General features: G+C 39.3%; 1 protein-coding gene across 2 annotated transcripts in view; it reads left to right on the top strand.

The window, feature by feature from the left end:
- LOC111153611 (nuclear factor kappa B subunit 1) overlaps positions 1 to 18906 on the top strand; it is a 118866-nt gene that overhangs the window by 65822 nt on the left and 34138 nt on the right. For both annotated transcript variants that reach the window (XM_022512744.1, XM_022512753.1), the window contains exons 6-9: positions 1367 to 1515; positions 13115 to 13278; positions 15131 to 15289; positions 16766 to 16870. In XM_022512744.1, the coding sequence (XP_022368452.1) occupies positions 1367 to 1515; positions 13115 to 13278; positions 15131 to 15289; positions 16766 to 16870 (577 nt within the window). The remainder of the gene's footprint in view (positions 1 to 1366; positions 1516 to 13114; positions 13279 to 15130; positions 15290 to 16765; positions 16871 to 18906) is intronic.

Raw genomic sequence — 18906 nt, 5'->3', positions numbered from 1 at the left:
AGAGCTAAGGAAATAGGATGGCCACCTCTTCCCAGTGTTAGCCCTGAAAGCCATGGAAACCCCCTCAGTCCCAGGCAAGAGGATGGCTGATTACCCTTTAAGGAAATATAGTGCATTTTCAATAGTTTGGCTGAATTTATCACAGGATTCTGACAGGATTCAGGAAAGTAAAAATAAGGCCATTGGTCTTTTCTGTTAGTACAAGTTTAGTATTGGGGCTTTCTCAAGGAAGGAATCTGTGGTCTGCTGTAGGAGGCTGGGGGACCAACTAGAGGAGAAAGGGGGTCCAAGATGTCTTTGCTTTAAAATGCCATTATCTCAGGGCACCTGGGTGGCTCAGTGGGTTAAGCCGCTGCCTTCGGCTCAGGTCATGATCTCAGGGTCCTGGGATCGAGTCCCGCATCGGGCTCTCTGCTCGGCAGAGAGCCTGCTTCTCTCTCTCTCTCTCTCTCTGCCTGCTTCTCTGCCTACTTGTGATCTCTCTCTGTCAAATAAATAAATAAAATCTTTTAAAAAAATAAATAAATAAATAAATAAAATGCCATTATTTCCATGCTACTTCCTTTTTAGGTCTCCTATCAACATTTTAAAGGTATAACAGTTAAAAAGATAAATTACCTTAAACAGAAAAATCCAATTTTATGAAACAAGAGCTAAACAGGTGTCAGATCTAAGGATCTGCATATAGGGAGTGCACTTACTTGAAACTTACTATGACCCGGACATGTGTAACTCACTTATCAGAGCTCATAGCAGAGAGTGCTCTTGAAGGCTACAGTGTCCTGACACATCACCACAGACCAAGTCCATGGTCTTGGGTATCCATGGCCAACCTTCAGAGCCAGGTCCCTGGCAAGATTCTGTGTCCTGCCTAATCTCATGGCAGAGACTTGGGGTTATACTGCTTCTGCTCCCCTCTCTCTTTCCCTTGGTTTCCATCAGTCCATCAACCCCACTTCCCTTCTCATGGCTCTTCTACCCAGCATTCATTCATGACCGAAAGTTGTGATGAGGGTACAGATGAAAACGTGTTCTCAACTAGTTGGAAGGGGGCTGCTTCATGGCTACGCAGCATCCTCTGAGATGTGCCATTCCAACTTGAACAATACACACAACATTATAAGTGGCCTGCTTCCTGGAATATATCCTCCCGACACAAAACAACCAGCATTAGCATTTTACTTTATTTCCATCCTGTCATTTGTTCATCACGTATTTTTTTTTTTTAAATGGAACTGTGGTCATATATGTACAGGTATTCCAAATTTCGGATCATACTTTTTACAACTACCAGTTTGTCATAGATGTTTTTCCATGTCGCTGTATAGTCAGATGTACTAACTCTCTAAATGTGCTTCTTACATAGATCTGCAACTATGTGGGACCTGCAAAGGTTATTGTTCAGTTGGTCACAAATGGGAAAAACATCCACCTGCACGCACACAGCCTGGTGGGAAAACACTGTGAGGATGGGATCTGCACTGTAACTGCCGGACCCAAGGACATGGTGGTCGGGTAAGTGAGGGCATATGACACTGTGAAAGGCAGGAGCGGAGGCAACATGGCACCCGGGGACTTGGATTGAAGGTGTCCTTTTCATTCGGAACCTTCCCAAGACTCTCAAAGATGGTTTTATACTCTTGATGATTCTTTTAATGAATCATTGAGTCTGGATTTATAGGATGAACATTTTGAGCATGAAAAAGATAGATAAATATTGTTTCAGTTCTCTGCTATTTAGAAAGTGTGCACGGATAAGAAGCCCAGGAATGCAAATTTGTTTTGGCGTTCATCAGACTTGAAATTTAAATACAAAGGGACGTATTCATTTAAGAGTTAGACAGACAGAACAATTTTATATGAATGAGTTATTATAAAAGATGTTCAGCCCAAAAGGAGTAAGAAAGTTTAATTTTATTTGATTCTTAAGAATATCTTTCTAGGGTTTCCTAATACTGGTTTAAACAGTTAATGATAAAATCCCAGTTAATCTGGACTATGCACTCAAAAGAGAGGAATTGTTTAAATCAACTGTAATTAAGTTGATGGTAGCATTTCAGGCTTTGAATTCTGATCAGGTCTTAAGTTGGTTGATATTGGGGAGGTTGAACTTTCAGGTTCCTAGGTATTTCTTTGTTTGACTGTGAAAATATTCAAGTGTGAAAAACCTAGAGAGAGAGCTTTCTTTTAAGTCACTAAAATCTGATTCTTTTGATGTTAGAAAAAAAAGCCTCTAGATTGGAGGAAGAAGCTTAAATTGATTTAAAAAATTCAGTTGTGCTTTATATGAACTTGTTTCAACATTCTCTTAAACGACTGGCCTCTTTCCTGTTGAATGTCACAGTGTTGGAATACTCTTACGGTTCCTGACTGACCTGTGAGAGCTTTGAGATGCAGGGTAATTGTCAGAGTTTCAGACTAATTGATCACTTAGTGTTTCTGCGGATTTACCCCAGCAGGCTGCTGTCAGTTTGAAGTGTTGGTCCTGTTTAATTTGTGTGATAATCATATCCTTTAGAGGAAATTATAGGTGAAGTTCCTTACTAATAACATTTGTTATTATAAAACTGCCAGTATGTTGTCTATAATTTGGTGTTTCTGTGGCTTGGCTTAGTAATCTTCTAGGATTTTAGAAGGAACTAATGGTTATTTGGTTTGAAACCTACAGCAGGAATAGAAGTAAGTTCCCTGTTTCTGAGGAAAGGAAGGAAATCCTTTACTCTCTTGCAGTGGGGTTCTGTTGCTGGGAGAACTCATTCACTCAGCAAACATTCTGAGCACCTACACTCCCAAGTTTGATCATTAAGATGTCTCCTCATAGCGCTGTGGGATTTTTGTGACCCTATACAACTTCACCAAGAAATTCAGTCAAGAGGATGCCACATGATAGTTACAACAGACTCAGTAGACTTTCTTGTTAAGAGTGTTCTGTGAGGGGCGCCTGGGTGGCTCAGTGGGTTAAAACCTCTGCCTTCGGCCCAGGTCATGATCCCAGGGTCCTGGGATTGAGCCCCAGGATAGAGCCCCGCATCAGGCTCTCTGCTCAGCAGAGAGCCTGCTTCCTCCTCTCTCTCTGCCTGCTTCTCTGCCTACTTGTGATCTCTATCTGTCAAGTAAATAAATAAAATCTTAAAAAAAAAAAAAGTGTTCTATGAAACACTGGTACTCCCTTTATAATTGATTTTTAATTGAGAAACTTTTGCCTACAGTCTTTTCTAAAATATAATATTTCCTTCATGATTTGTCTCTCTTATTTAAATTTTTTTTTAAGTTTCCAATGTCAGAACCTGTTGTATTTGAGTAGAGAATATGCTAGTAGTCTGGAAACCAGAATTCTCTTCATTTCTGTCACTCTCAGCAGTAGGGTTAGGGGGTAATCTTTATGACTTCTTGAGCCCTTTAAATCTTTCCCTTATAAAATATGAGTGTTGGGCTACAGAATTTGTCTCCAGGCCCTTTACCTCTCAAAACTTCTAGACTGAGCTAACATTAGCTAATATTATGAAACAACATGAGCTGACTTGCAACATATGTATTTATGGAATGCCATCGATTACTGTTATTCAGTTCTAACTTGTAGGTAAGAATATGACCTAGAGAAATTTAGGAAGATAGCCAGAGTTACTCCGCAGACTTGTCAATACTAGAAATGGAACCAGGAAATCTCTTCAACAATACTGCTTAGGCTAAGAGTATATATTCATGAGTAGGGCACCAATCCAACATATCAAAAAGAACATATAAAAAAATAACTCAGGGGAGATAAATGACTTTTAAGTTACCAAAGCCAGAAGGGAGATTGGGGGAGGGTGAAATAGGTAAAGGGGATTGAGAGTACACATATCTTGATGAGCACTGAGTAATATATGGAACTGTTGATTCACTATATTGTACACCTGAAACTAATATAACACTGTATGTGAACTACACCAGAATTAAAATTTTTAAAAAACAAAAGCAAATTAAAACAAATAAATTATCAAAGCCAAAGACATATTTATCTTTGGGGTTCTTTTAGTTTCTATATTCAAAGACATTTTGTTATCTAGATTAAAATATTCATGTTTTAGATAACTTGAGTCACAACTGTAGGTTTGAATGCTAACATTTTGCCTTTAAAAATTTTTTTTATTTAGCTTTATTTTTTTCACATTTTATTTCTTACTCATTTGTTTAGTTAGCTTTTAGTGCCTGTCCTCATAAAAATAATTTTAGTTTGATATTTTATTTTTGACCTTGAATATCAACAATTTATTTGAACAACATTTTAGTTCTCTGAATTTTCAATCAATGGAAACTATCTGTTACTTGACTTTGCTTTAAGTCACCTTCCTCACCAATAATCACCACACCCTCTGTTTCCTGGCAGCCCTGCTTTAGAGAGATTTGAAGGTTTTTTTTTTTTTTAAACTACTATTTACCGCATGTACCAATTGGTAAGCACTAGTAGTGGATATATAAGTACAAAAGAGAAGCAAGGCCTCCCTCAATGAGCTAGTGCAAACCAGTTAAAGTAGTGGTTTTATAGGTCTAAAAACAATTGATTATTGGCAGTTTTATAATGTTAACCCCAAATACACAGAGAAGATGCTGGTTGAAGAAAATGAACAAAGTATGGACTGAGATTGGAAGTGTCCAACTTCAAAATTAGAGTGTAGATTGGGAGTCAGGATGCTTTTGAATCTTGTGTCAGCTATAAAGTCAATGTTTGCATCCTGAGAGGAAGAAAAGCCAGGTAGAGGGGCCCCCTTTAAAATCCCAAAGTAGGGGCACCTGGGTGGCTCAGTGGGTTAAAGCCTCTGCCTTCGGCTCAGGTCATGATCCCAGGGTCCTGGGATGGAGTCCCTCATTGGGCTCTCTGCTCGGCAGGGAGCCTGCTTCCTCCTCTCTCTCTCTCTCTGCCTGCCTCTCTGCCTACTTGTGATCTCTGTCTGTCAAATAAAATCTTTAATAAATAAATAAATAAAATCCCAAACTAATGACATGGGGGTTTGAACCTACCCAGAGGGCAGCAGTAGTTCCCAGATGATAACGATGATGACGATGATGATGATGATGGAAACATCTGGCACAGTGTAGAGGATTTCAAACCTGACAGCTATTTAAAGTCACCTTTGGTCACTTTATAAAAATATGGAGCCAGGCCCTCCTCTCAGAGGTTCTGATCTCATTGGTCTTGCAGAGCATAGAGCAGTGGTTCTCAAACTTTAGGTACTTTGGCATCTCCTAGAGGATTTGCTGAAATGCAAATTGCTGAGTCCCACCCTCAGAGTTTCTGATTCCGTAGGTTTGGGATACGGTTTCAAAGTGTGCATTTTAATAAGTTCTCGGGATTCACTGATGCTCCCGGTCTAGAGACTATACCTTGCAAACTACTGTAGAGACTATGGCACTTTGAGTAAGACACAAGATTGTAGACCCAGCCCTCTTTTATTAGCTGTGAGAGCCATCTTCTAAAAAAACCTCTGTCAAGTTTTACTGAAGCAACGTATAATTTAAATACTGTAATATTTAACCTTTAAAGTGTATAGTCTTACGAATTTTGGCAAATACGGGAATAAGAACCACAATTAAGGTATAGAATAGTTCCATTGTCCCCCAAATCCTATGTGCCTCTACCTCCCACTCCAGGCCCCGGCAACTCCTGATCGGTTTTCTATCCCTACAGTTCTGCCTTTTCCAGAATGACATAGAGGCGGAATCCAGCAATACGTATATAGCCTTTTTGAGTCTGGCTTCATTCACTTAGCATAATGCATTTGCAATTCCTCCTGCTTCTTGTGTGTACCAGCAGCGTCTGCCTTTTCATTCCGAAGTGGTATCGCACCCCACTGATGTACATCACAGTTAGTTAGTCAGCCTGTTGAAGAACCTTTAGTTTCTTTCCCATTTTGACAGAGCCACTTTTTGTGTGAACGTAAGTTTTCGTTTCTTTGGTCTTAGGTAAATACTGAAGAGTGGAATTGTAGGGATGGATCCTAAGGGTCCATTTGTTTTGATAAGAGATTGCCAAATTGTTTTCCAAAGTGGCCGTACCATCTTGCATTCCCATGTGTTAACATTTATGATCCTCGGGGCGCCTGGGTGGCTCAGCGGGTTAAGCCTCTGCCGTCAGCTCAGGTCATGATCTCAGGGTCCTGGGATCGAGCCCCACATTGGGCTCCCTGCTCAGCGGGGAGCCTGCTTCCCCCCCTCTCTCTGCCTGCCTCTCTGCCTACTTGTGATCTCTCTCTGTGTCAAATAAATAAATAAAATCTTTAAAAACAAACAAACAAAAAAACATTTATGATCCTCAGTTTTCTCGGTTGCACGTGCTGTTAGTAATAATGCCTGCTCTTGTTTTCTTTTATATTTTATTCTAGAAATCTTCGAACATACACAAAAGTAGAAAGAAAACCACAATGAGCCCTTACCGTATCCATCACCCAGCTTTGACAATTAATTATTATATCTTGGTTTAAATATACCCCTGCCTAGATAGCTTTATGTATTGATATCTGATCGAGTTCCATTCTGTTAGGAGAATACTTGGTATGATTTCAGTCCTCTTATTAAATTTATTGAGATTTGTTTGACGGATTAGAATATGGTATGCTTGGTAAATGTTCCTTGTGCACTTAAAAAGAATGCTTAGTCTAAATGAGTTGAATGCGTATTCTATAAATGTCAATTAGGTCAAGTTGTTTGATAGTGTTGTTCAAGTCTTCTCTATCCTTACTGACTTTCTCCCTACTTGTTCTCTCAGTTGTTAAGAGAGAGGTGTTGAAATCTCTGATGATATTTATAGATATATCTATTTCTTCTTCCAGTTTATAAAATTTTGTTTCTTGTATTGTGTGAAGCTCTTTTTTTTTTTAAGATTTTATTTATTTAGAGAGACAGAGAGAGAAGGAATATAAGCAGGGGGAGTAGGAGAGGGAGAAGCAGGCTTCCCTCTGAGCACGAAGCCTGATGAGGCCTCGATCCCTCGATGTTGGGATCATGACCTGAGCCAAAGGCAGATGCTTAACAACTGAGCCACCCAGGTGACCCTCCTGAAGCTCTTTTATTAAATACATAAACACTCAGGATTCTTATGTCTGCTTAATGAACTGATCCTTTTATGGTTATGAGATGACCCTCTTTTATCCCTTGTAATAGTTTTTTGCTCAAAAATCTACCTTGACTGATACTAATATATAGCCATTTCACCTTTTTTTAAAAAAAGATTTTATTTATTTATGCAGGAAAGAGAAAGCACAGGGGTAGGGGGTGCCCACTGAGCAGGGAGCTCACCTTGAGGCTCCATCCCAGGACCCCAGGATCATGACCTGAGCCAAAGGTCGATGCTTATCCAACTGAGCCACCCAAGCACCCTTCAGCTTTCTGCTCATTAATGTTAATGTGGAACATTTTTTTGCCCATCCTCTTAGTTTTAACCTATTTGTGTCTTTATATTCAGAGTAAATATGCACTGCATATAGTTAGGTCTTATTTTTTTTTCTATTTGACACCGTCTGCCTCTTAATTGAGGTCTTTATATAATCTCTATTTAATCTGATTACTAATAGGGCTGTGTTTCACTCTCCCATCTTGCTCTTTGTTTTCTGCTTATCACATCCGATTTTTGATCCCTCTTTCATCTTTTTTCTGTCTTCTTTTAGATTAATTATTTGCTATGATTTTATCTTCTTTTTGGTTTATAACCACTTTTTAGTTTTTAGAAGTTGTTTTACAGCTTGCTATATACTATACATCTTTAACTTATCATAGTCTACCTTTAAGTAACGTTATACTTCTTCGTAGATGGTATATGAACACTACTTCCATTTCTCGTCTCTCAGCCCCTGGCTATTATGTACTCTGTTTTACACCTACAGATGTGGTAATTCCCACAGTGTACTATTTTTTAAATTTTTGCTTTAAATCCTCAATTACCTTTTTTTTATTAGTTTCATAGGTAGAATTTAGTGATTCATCTGTTGCATATAACACCCAGTGCTCATTACTTCAAGTGCCCTCCTTAATGCCCATCACCCAACTACCCCATCCCCCACCCAGCTTACCTCCAGCAACCCTCAGTTTGTTCTCTGTAGTTCAGTCACTCTTACGGTTTGCCTCCCTTTCAATTTTCATCTTATTTTTTTCCTTCCCTTCCCCTATGTTCATCTATTTTGTTTCTTAAATTCCACCTATGGAGAAATCATATGATATTTGTCTTTGACTAACTTATTTCACTTAGCATAATACACTGTAGCTCTATCCACATCGTTGCAAATGGCAAGATTTCATTCTTTTTGATGGCTGAGTAATATTCTGCTATGTAAATATATGCCGCATCTTCTTTATCCATTCATCTGTCAATGGACATTTGGGCTCTTTCCATAGTTTGGTTATTGTGGACATTGCTGCTATAAACATCAGAGTGCACTATTTTTGTATCCTTTGGATAAATACCTAGTAGTGCAATTGCTGGGTCATATGGTAGCTCTATTTTTAACTTCGTGAGGAAACTCCATACTGTTTTTCCAGAATGGCTGAACGCTCAATTATCTTTTAAAAGAAATTTTAAATAAGGAAAAAAGTATTTATATTTAACCACATATTTATCATTTGTAGTGCTCTTCATTCTGTTTCATAGGTCTAGATTTCTGTCTGGTAGCATTTTCTTCTGCCTGAAGCCCTTCCTTTCCTTTTTCTTCTATTGCTGGTCCGCTGCTGATAAATTCTTCAGTTGTCATACATCTTTAAACTCTTCATTTTGTCTCTGTTTTAGAAAGATATTTTTGAAGAGTATAGAATTCCAGGTTGACAATGTTCTTTCACATTCTTAAAATATGCTGCCCTCAGGTCCTTTTGGCTTGCCTTGTTTCCAGCAAGAGGTCTGCCCTCATTCTGATATTTTGTTCCTCTTCATGTAGTGTGTCATTTTTTTCTCTATCAATAGCTTTTCAGATTTTCTCTTCATTAATTTTCATTTCTCTTCACTAGTTTGAAGCAATTTTATTATGGGCTTTAGCATAGTTTTCTTCATTTTTTTGTGCTTCAGAGTTGATTAAGATTTTTAGATTTCTGGGTTTAGAGGTTTTTATTTTTTAAAGATTTTATTTATTTATTTGACAGAGAGAGAGATCACAAGTAGGCAGAGAGGAGGCGGGGTGGGGGGAAACAGGCTTCCTGCTGAGCAGAGAACCCGATGCAGGATTAGATCCCAGGACCCTGAAATCATGACCTGAGCCAAAGGCAGAGGCTTAACCCACTGAGCCACCCAGGCACCCCTGGGTTTAGAGTTTCATAATTGAATTTTAAAATGTGTCAGCCATTATTTTTTCAAAATATTTTGTCCATCCACTTCTCTTTTCCCTCTTCTTCTGAAACACCAATTACCTGTGTGTTTTGCTGTTCAAAATTGTCCCGGAGCTCACTGGTGATCTGTTATTTTTAAAACTTGTTCTTCTTCCTGTGTTTCATTTTGAATTGTTCTATTACTATGTCCTTAAGTTCACTAATCCTTTTATCTATAGTGTCTAACATATTCTTAATTCCATCTAGTGTATTTTTCTTTTCAGCCATTGCAGTTTTCATCTCTGTAGGTTTGTTTGACGTCTCTTTAATATCTTGCAAGTGTTCCTTAACATAGTAAAGCTTTTTACCTTCTAAACCATATGGAATATATCTATAATAGCTATTTCAGTGTAGAGGTCTACAAATTTTGTGTTCTGTCTCATTTCCTGATATGTTTCTATGATCTATTGTTATCCTCATTATAAGTAGTATTTTCCTGTGTCTTTATTTCTTTTTCTTTTTTTTTTTTTTCCTCTGTCTTTGCATGCTTGGTAATTTGTGATTGAATGGTAGACATTTTGAATTTTAGATTGTTGCATGCTGGCTTTTTTTTTTTTTTTTGTATGCCTTTAAATACTTTTGAACATTGGGATGAAATTAAATTTGGGAACAGTTTGATCCTTTCTAGACTTATTTCTAAGATTTGTTAGGGAAGCCAGATCAACCTTCCATCTAGGGTTAATTTGACACCATTACTAAGCCAATACCTTTCTGAATATCCATCTTGATGATTCATGTATTACAAGATTTCCTGAACTAGTCCAGCCCCATTGCGCTCCAAGAAATGTTTTGCCTGCTCCTTTCTGGTGTTTTGTACCCCCCACCCTGGCCCCACCAAGTCTCAGGTTATTTCCTCACACACATGCTCTGATCCGTACTTTGCTGAAGACTCAAAGCAGAGTCACACTGTACATCCCTGAATATCTCTCTGTATGTGGTTCTTTCTTCTCTGGTTCTCTGCCTGTGACTTGCAGCCTCTTTAGACCCCTCAGATTTTTAACTCCGTCTCCAAAACTCAGGGAGATTACCAGGTCCTGTGTAGGTCTCCCTTCCTAGACTGCAGCCCGGAAACTCCAGGCATTAACCCAGCATTATTGTAGGAATCAGCTTAGTTGTTTTTCTTAAGGATCACTACCCTGTGCTGCCTGTTATCCCGTGTTAGAAAACCATTTCCCGTGTGTTTTATGTTACTTAAGGTGAAAGGTTCAGTATCGTTCCTGTTACTTCCATCATTATCTGAAACAGAAGATTGGCTTCTGTATTATTCCATTTATTACCAGAGTAAATAAATTATTCACATAGGATGATGCCCTTTTCATAGGGATTCGTTAAATAATATACATGAAAATCAGTTTCTGTATGGTAAAGGGTAAAGAGTCACATAGGTGTTTGTCACTGTCACTACCTATACGTAGGGAGTTGTGGATGCTCTACATCGGAGTACAGCCTGAAAGGCCGGAAGATGGTGTTGTTTCTAAAAGACTGTCGATGCTTCCATACGTATCGATACGTCATGTTGCATATTTTTCTGCGCTGTGTGAATTCCCACATTCTTGTATTCAACATTTATTAGATACCCATATGTCAAGCAGTGTTCTTTTTTTTAAGATTTTATTTATTTACTTGACAGAGAGACACACGGCGAGAGAGGGAACACAAGCATAGGGAGTGGGGGAGGGAGAAGCAGGCTTCCGGTGGAGCAGGGAACCCTATGTGGGGCTCGATCTCAGGACCCTGGGATCATGACTTGAGCCGAGGGCAGATGCTTAATGACTGAGCCACCCAGGTGCCCCAATCAAGCACTGTTCTAAGCACTGGACATCTTTGCCATCAGAAGCTTATATTCTGTTATATTCTGTTGGTCTGTTTTTCTTCTCTGTGTGTCTCAGCTATTCTACCTTTTTTTCTTTTAGTATAGTTGACACACAATGTTACATTAGTTTCAGATGCACAACATAGTGATTTGCCAGACTTATACATCGTGCTAGTTCATGTCCTTCTTTTTTCTGTCACTCTCTGGACATGTTTCTCATTGCGTCTCTGGGCCTCTGAGCGCTCATCTCATTCTGCCTTCATCTCCTATATTTTCTTCTTCTAGTTCATCTTGTCTTCTTCCGATACTATCTTAGTCTTTGTTTCATCTAGTCCAGTTGTCATAATATTTGTCTTCTGTTACTGATCTTCTTTCTTCCTGGGTAAAAGCCAGAACCAAATAAAAGTCTTTGCAAAAGCATATAAGGCTTTAAAAGATCTGTGTGCCCACTTATCTCTTTGAACGTTTCACTTACCACTCATGTCTTGTGGATTTTCCTCCAGTAACTTTGACCTCCTTGCCATTGTTGTCTTTTGAAAACATCAGGTACGGTCCTATCTCAGGGTTTTGGCTTCTTCCTTTTCAAATACTGTTATTTCAAATACTTGCTATTCCTTTTCAAACACTGTTCTTCCATATAGCCACGTCTTTTCCCTCATGTTCTTCGAGTCTTTGCTCATTGTCATCTTTTCAATGAGGCTTTTTCTGGCTTCTCCCTATTTTAAAACATCGTGTCTTCTACTATTACCTTTCCTTTTCTCCATTCCTACCTTATTTTTCTTGGTAACACTTATTACCCTCTTAATTATACTGTAAAATCTCTTCTTTGTTTCTTCTCTTTGGTTACACTAGCATATAAATTCTACGAAGGAAGGGATTCCCAGGTGCTGACAGGACACCTGGACACTGCCTGGCACTAATGAGTAGCTGAGGGGCGCCTGGTGGCTCAGTGGGTTAAACCTCTGCTTTCAGCTCAGGTCATGATCCCAGGATCCTGGGATCGAGCCCCACATCAGGCTCTCTGCTCAGCAGGAATCCTGCTTCCCCTTCTCTCTCTGCCTGCCTCTCTGCCTACTTGTGATCTGTCTGTCTGTCAAATAAGTAAATAAATAAAATCTTTTTAAAAAAATAAGTAGCTGAATAAGTATTTGTTGAACAAATGGGTCTCCTCCTTGGTAAAGTACTTTTTTGTTTGTTGTACTATGTTTATTGAATATACTTTTTTGTTTCATGTACTTTAAAAAATGAAGGGCTGGAGTAATTTATGCTTTTTCTTTAAAATCCCTTAACTTGTTTTATTTAGCTTATTAACATATTTTGCCCAAGAGGTATGGAGGCTTCACGAGATAAAAGGTTCTCCATCCTGAATACATGTAGCATTAGACGGCATTCTAGTGGTAATAAATAATTCCAGCCTTAGAGATAACCCAAGAGGAGATGAGACTCCATTATAGACTTTAAAGCCCAACCAGAAACCCAGGGATGATCCAAAAGAAAAAAAAAAAAAAAACCTTCCAAATATAATATTCCTCTATTCTTCAAAAAAATGAGATAAGTTAGTACTATATTCAGACTTTTTTTAAAAATTTAAAGAGTTCTCCTAGAAAATACTTCAGAGTGAATCTAGGTGAAGCTTCCTTAATAAGACATACATATGTGTGTGTATCCCACTCCCTGAATTGTTATTTGAAAGCCTAATAAACCCTGAAAACCAAAATATTTTGTTAAGTTTGCCACAGACCCATTTGGTGGCAAGACCCACTCTGACCTGATGTGTAGTCTTTATGATCCCATTTGGTGAGTCTACTTCATATGCCTCACCATGGACATAGTAACGTGTTTGATTATAGGGTGGGCTCCAGCCACTGAGGGCCTGTGTATTTTTTTAAAAGCCGCTTTGCTAGAGTAAAACTAGACTCTCGTCATTGACAGCCTAACTTTTGGTGGTGGATGTTGCTGTTATTGCTTTTTCACCAGCTTTGCGAACTTGGGTATACTTCATGTGACAAAGAAGAAAGTATTTGAAACACTGGAAGCACGAATGACAGAGGCATGTACAAAGGGCTACAACCCCGGACTTTTGGTGCATCCTGATCTTGCCTATTTGCAAGCGGAAGGCGGAGGAGACCGGCAGCTCACAGGTGAGTGTCACGCTCCCAGCCTGTGCTTTGAGATCAGGCTCTCCGTTGCTTGTGTGTAAACTGGGTGCTCCTCTGTCTGCCCCAAGTTTCTCCTTCTCCCAAACTATACCTTGAGCTGCTACCAAACTCTCTCTGCTCAGAAACCTTTGATGGCATCCCACTCTTTTCTAGAATAAAGTCTATACCTCCACAGCCTGGTATAGAAAGCCCTCAGTCTGGCCCCAGTCACCTTTCCAGCTTTATCTCCAGTCCCACCATGTACTCCTCTCTCCCCATCACAGCTCCCTGAACACCTGATGCAGATTCATACTTTTTTATGTGTTTTCCACGACTTAAAACACCACACCCTGCCCTTTTCAGCCTGTCAAAACCAGTGCACAAGGCAACACTCAGTTCCTTTGTTTAAGTTTCCCCCGTTTTACCTCCCCTGGCTCACCTTATTAGAAGGAATCTCTTCCGGCTCTTCAGGCACATCATAAACTATGCTCTTTCTTGTAAAAATGCTATGATTTTATGTTTCCTTGTTTTTACTTAAATTTTTTCTTTCAACCCCAATCCTGTCCTACCACATGTGCCATTTCTGCTTTCACACGTTGTCCATTGTCTGGTCATCCTGTCATCCTCTGTTACTCAGGTGACCCAAAACGATCACTGTTTTTCCACTCAACACATTCTGATATCCAGACTGGAAACCTTCATGTCACCTTTGAATGAATCCTCCTTGTTGCCTACACTGCGTCTCCAGCCTGTGGCCCTGCTCCCTTCTGCTCTTTCTAGCGCTCCACTCCTCACTCCATTTTTCTTGCTTTGCTTCTCCCCATCCCCACCTCTGATCCAGTTTACACCCCGGGGCCAGATGGATCTTGCAAAAGCCTACGCCTCACCACTCTTCAGTAAATGCCCGCTCGCTGTCTATAAGATCCAAATTCAGTAAGCTGGCCTTTTAGGCCTTTCAAGAGCTGGTCCCTGTCTGAATTTCCAGTGTTCTTTCCCATGAGCCTCCCCTCCCCTTTATGTCAAACTGAATTATTCCATAGAAACACCATGATTCTCACTTCCTTGCCTTGGCACATTCTTTCTATTCTTGCTGCTCCCTCTTCCTGGAATGCCTTTATTTACTCTCTTCATAAGTTCAAGTCGTACCGTCCCTTCACGGCTGAGAACATATGTCTCTTCTGCTCCAGAGCCTCTGGATTCGCCCCTCCTTTGAAATTCCCTATCTCTTCACCTGTAGCACTTTCACAGTATTCTCCACTTGAATTATTACCTTTCATGATACTATAACTTAAATGCAAGCAGATCCATCAGCATGAAGCTCCATCAGGAGGCAAGGAAGGAGTCAAACGCAGTTGAGTCATTCAGTTTCTCCAGAAGCATTTTTGGGGTACCTCGCATGTGCCAGGCTCTGTGCTAGGCACTGTGAATGAACATGGTCCCTGTGCTCAGGGAGCTTTCAGAAGACTTAATTTTCACATTTCACAGAACAACTCACGCATAATAAGTTTATTGCATTCTATGGCTTCACACCTTTTGTGCCTTTAACTGTCACTCTAGGGAGAAAAAGGAGAAATCAGGGAAAGATAAGGAAGGAGAGAGGCAGTTGTGTTCACGGAGGACAGTTTTCACTATCATCTAGAGAAAACGCAGGTCTTCTTTTGATGCCTTTAATTTGGATGACATAAATGAGACACATTTTTTAAAAATTGTATTAGCAATACAATTTCAAAAGAAAAAAATAGATTTTTGTTTTCAATTCATGTTCTTTATTTGAGCTTTATAAAAGCATCTTATCTAAAGTGTTCTGGCTTTACTCTTTCCCTGGGCATGAATGTGCTGTGCTGTGTGGTCCTAGATCGGGAAAAGGAGATCATCCGCCAGGCAGCCCTTCAGCAGACGAAGGAGATGGACCTCAGCGTGGTGCGGCTCATGTTTACAGCTTTTCTTCCAGATAGCACCGGCAGCTTCACCAGGCGCCTGGAACCCGTGGTGTCAGACGCCATCTATGACAGCAGTGAGTCCTTGACTTCTGCCGGGAGGCAGCTTGGTGTAGTGTCAAGTACAGACTTTTAACCCAGCCCTGGCAGTTACTGACTAGCTCAGAATCTCAGGGCAAGTAACTTAATCACTTGGAGCCTCACATTTATCATCTACAAAATTGGAATACTAAAATCTAGCTTGAAACGTTGATGTCTAGATTCAAAGTGAATGCTACAAGGTGAGCAATAAATATGGTTCTCCTTCCTCCAATGTGCATGCTAGACTTTTATATGCCATTTGAGGATGGCAGATCTCTTATTATTTATGAATTCCTTGCCATGAGGATATATTGTTGATGCTCCTAAAAAAAACACCTCAGTATTTTCCGTTGAGGCTCTAAAGGAGGTGTTAATAAAAACAGGCCTTACTCTTATCCGTCTACATTCTTGCATGTTCTAGCTTTTATCAAGAAAAGAACTTCAAGTTAACTGAATGAGTAGTCTAGACAGTATGTGACTTCAAAATTCTATTTCAGTCTGTAGTTCCTAGAACTTTTTAAAAGAGTTTTACAATGGTCTTCAGCATTTACCCTGCAGATTTCTTATTTGGTATGCATGGGATTTATTAAACAAATTGAAGAAGGCTGCAAGTGTGGTACCTAGGCTCACTGAAAGTTTATAGAGTTTGGTCTAAGTAGAAAACTCCATGCCCCAAGTACGACAACTGACCGATTTCTCTAATTTAAACAAGTTTGAAGGGAAGTGAAAGAGTTATAAAATGATGTAGACTTGTATACTAAAGATCACCTTAAAATGCAGCTGTGGGAGCAAAAAAAAAAAGGAAGCTTTATACTATTACCACAAGCAACTTTTGCCCCTAACCACACAGAATTCTAATTTAGTCTGGGGAAAAGAATTTTAACCTCTCTATTTTTCTCTTCTGTAAAATAAAAATTTATAAGCAGTTTAAGAAAATTGTGCTTTTTTCTAGATTTTTAAGACTCTTGTAAATAGTATATCAGTATCATGGAAATAATTGAAGGTCTTGACTTAACAAAATTCCACAAATTCGTTGGCTCAGTACTTCCCTGAAACATCAGAAAAGCTCTTTCTCTTTCTGTATGAATCTTTCTTAATGTGTTTGGGAGAAGCAAATATTGTTCCTTTCTGCCTCGTGTGTTTGGGTAGTAATGAATAATCCATGCTCAAGAGGTGAGGACTTCCAAGGACTTCCGAAAGCTTTTGTATTTGTGTCCTTGTTGAAACAATATAAATGAAAGCATCTATTTATTTTTTTAATGAAAGTATAATTAACATACAGTATTATATTACTTTCACACATACAACGTATCGATTTGACAATTTTATACATGGCTTGATGCTGACCACTCTTGATAAACTATTTTAACTTTCTTTGGTTAATGTGTGCTAAGGGCAGGGTTCCCTCTAAGAGACTAGCTTCTAAAGCTGAGGATAAAGCATGATGTTTGTTGTTTCTCTCCTGTGGACAGAGGCCCCCAATGCGTCCAACTTGAAAATTGTAAGAATGGACAGGACAGCTGGGTGTGTAACTGGAGGAGAAGAGATTTATCTTCTCTGTGACAAGGTTCAGAAAGGTAAATATACGCTCTGATTTCAAAATGTGAAATGTAATTCTGGGTGTGTCTGTGAGTCACTTTTTAGCAGCAAATCCAGTATATGCCTCTTCTGCCATGGAACTCCTTTAGAAAATTTACGCATTTTGCCTCTTCCAAATTTGTTGTTCTTTTTTTAAAAATTTTATTTATTTATTTGACAGAAGGATAGAGAGAGAGCTCAAGTAGGCAGAATGGCAAGCAGAGGGAGTAGGAGAAGCAGGCTCCCCGCTGAGCAGAGAGCCTGACTCGGGGCTTGATCCCAGGACCCTGAGATCATGACCTGAGCCGAAGGCAGAGACTTAACCCACTGAGCCACCCAGGCGCCCCTATAATGTAAAATCGTTAATTCAGTTTCTCTTATAAGGCTTCATTGCAGCGCTGAGAGAGCTTCTCCAAAACGTTCATGTGACACTGATGTCAATTGTGAAAAAGAGAATAAGGACTATAGGGAAATTCTCAGAGCATACTTCTCATAATTTCCACTTTCAGGAAAGTTTCTTGGCATTTACCTTTCATTAGTAATGGTACAAGATTTATAAAGGAGCAAAAGCTGAAGGAGATTGTGTTATTTTCTCCAACAACTCATTTTTAAAATACAGTGATAGAGAGTATGGTATGATAAAGATCTACTCACTACAGAGTGATGAGCAATTTCCAAGTGAGGAGTGCATACCTAAAAATACAGCTCTTAAACAAAAGAATGATGGCTTTGAAGGCCTGAGATTTAAAAGTCAGAAAAAAATACAATCTAATTTTAAGGTAAATGTATATGTATCTTTATTCAAAAAAAATTTACACTTCCTCTGCATATCCTGGTGTCAGCCTTTTTTTAACCCATTCTATCCGGGTAATATGTATACATTCAATGAGTAAACACAATCTGAATTCCTTTATTTATAAATGCAATTCTTAATCATTATCATCACATTGGAATGACTTATTGTTAAAGATTTTATTTATTTATTTGATAGCGATTACAAGTAGTCAGAGAGGTAGGCAGAGAGAGAGGAGGAAGCAGGCTCCCCGCTGAGCAGAGAGCCCGATGCGGGGCTCGATCCCACGACCCTGGGATCATGACCTGAGCTGAAGGCAGAGGCTTCAACCCACTGAGCCACCCAGGTGCCCCTGGAATGACTTAATAAGAGAAGTCTTGTACCTGGCTTAAAGAGTCTGAATAACTAGGTCCCGTTTAGTCATACCTGAAGGCAAAGGAATTGACCAGGAGATAATGAGATGTTTTATCCAACCCTAATATTTCTAAAATTCTATTTAAATAGAAATATGAACTTAGTTAGTTAAATAGAAATATGAACATACTATCATAAATCAGTAGTGCAGTTCTTTCTATAAAATGGGAAGTAAAGCCAAGGAGATGCCAGTCTGAGTTATATTGTCATTTCTGCCGAAGTAGAATCAATGACACAAGTGTGAAATTTAGGCATTCCTATTTCGTCCAAAGGGACTTGACCAATATGATTTTTTTTTAAGATTTTTTTTTTTATTTGAGAGAGAGAGAGCATGAGAGGGGAGAAGGTCAGAGGGAGAAGCAGACTCCCCGTGGAGCTGGGAGCCCCATGCAGGACTCAATCCCAGGACTCTGGGATCATGACCTGAGCGGAAGACAGTCGCTTAACCAACTGAGCTACCCAGGTGCCCCCAATATTATATTTTTAACAACTTCTCCGTATGGACTGACAAAGTATCACAAGGAAGCAGCGGAGTAGAATGTTTATGAGCCTGGAGGCTGTGTTCAAATTCTGCTTCTCCACTTACTAGCTACTCAATCTTGGATAAGTCACTTAACCTCTCTGAACTCCAGTTTCTCTTCCGCAAAATAGGATATTAATAGTACACTTGCATCACAGAGTTGTTGTGAGGATGAAATCAGTTCATGTATACACATAAATCCCTTAAAATAGTGTTACCATATAGTATACTTTATAGAAGTTAAATATTATTTATAGATCTGTATGGAGTTTGAACCACCCTTTGGGATTCTGATATTCTTCAATATC

The sequence above is a fragment of the Enhydra lutris genome, unplaced genomic scaffold (genome assembly GCF_002288905.1).
Source record: "Enhydra lutris kenyoni isolate GAN:26980312 unplaced genomic scaffold, ASM228890v2 scaffoldscaffold3, whole genome shotgun sequence".
In the NCBI taxonomy this organism is placed as follows: domain Eukaryota; kingdom Metazoa; phylum Chordata; class Mammalia; order Carnivora; family Mustelidae; genus Enhydra; species Enhydra lutris.
The sequence above is the reverse complement of the archived record's forward strand: the minus strand, read 5'-3'. Positions and strand labels throughout refer to the sequence as shown.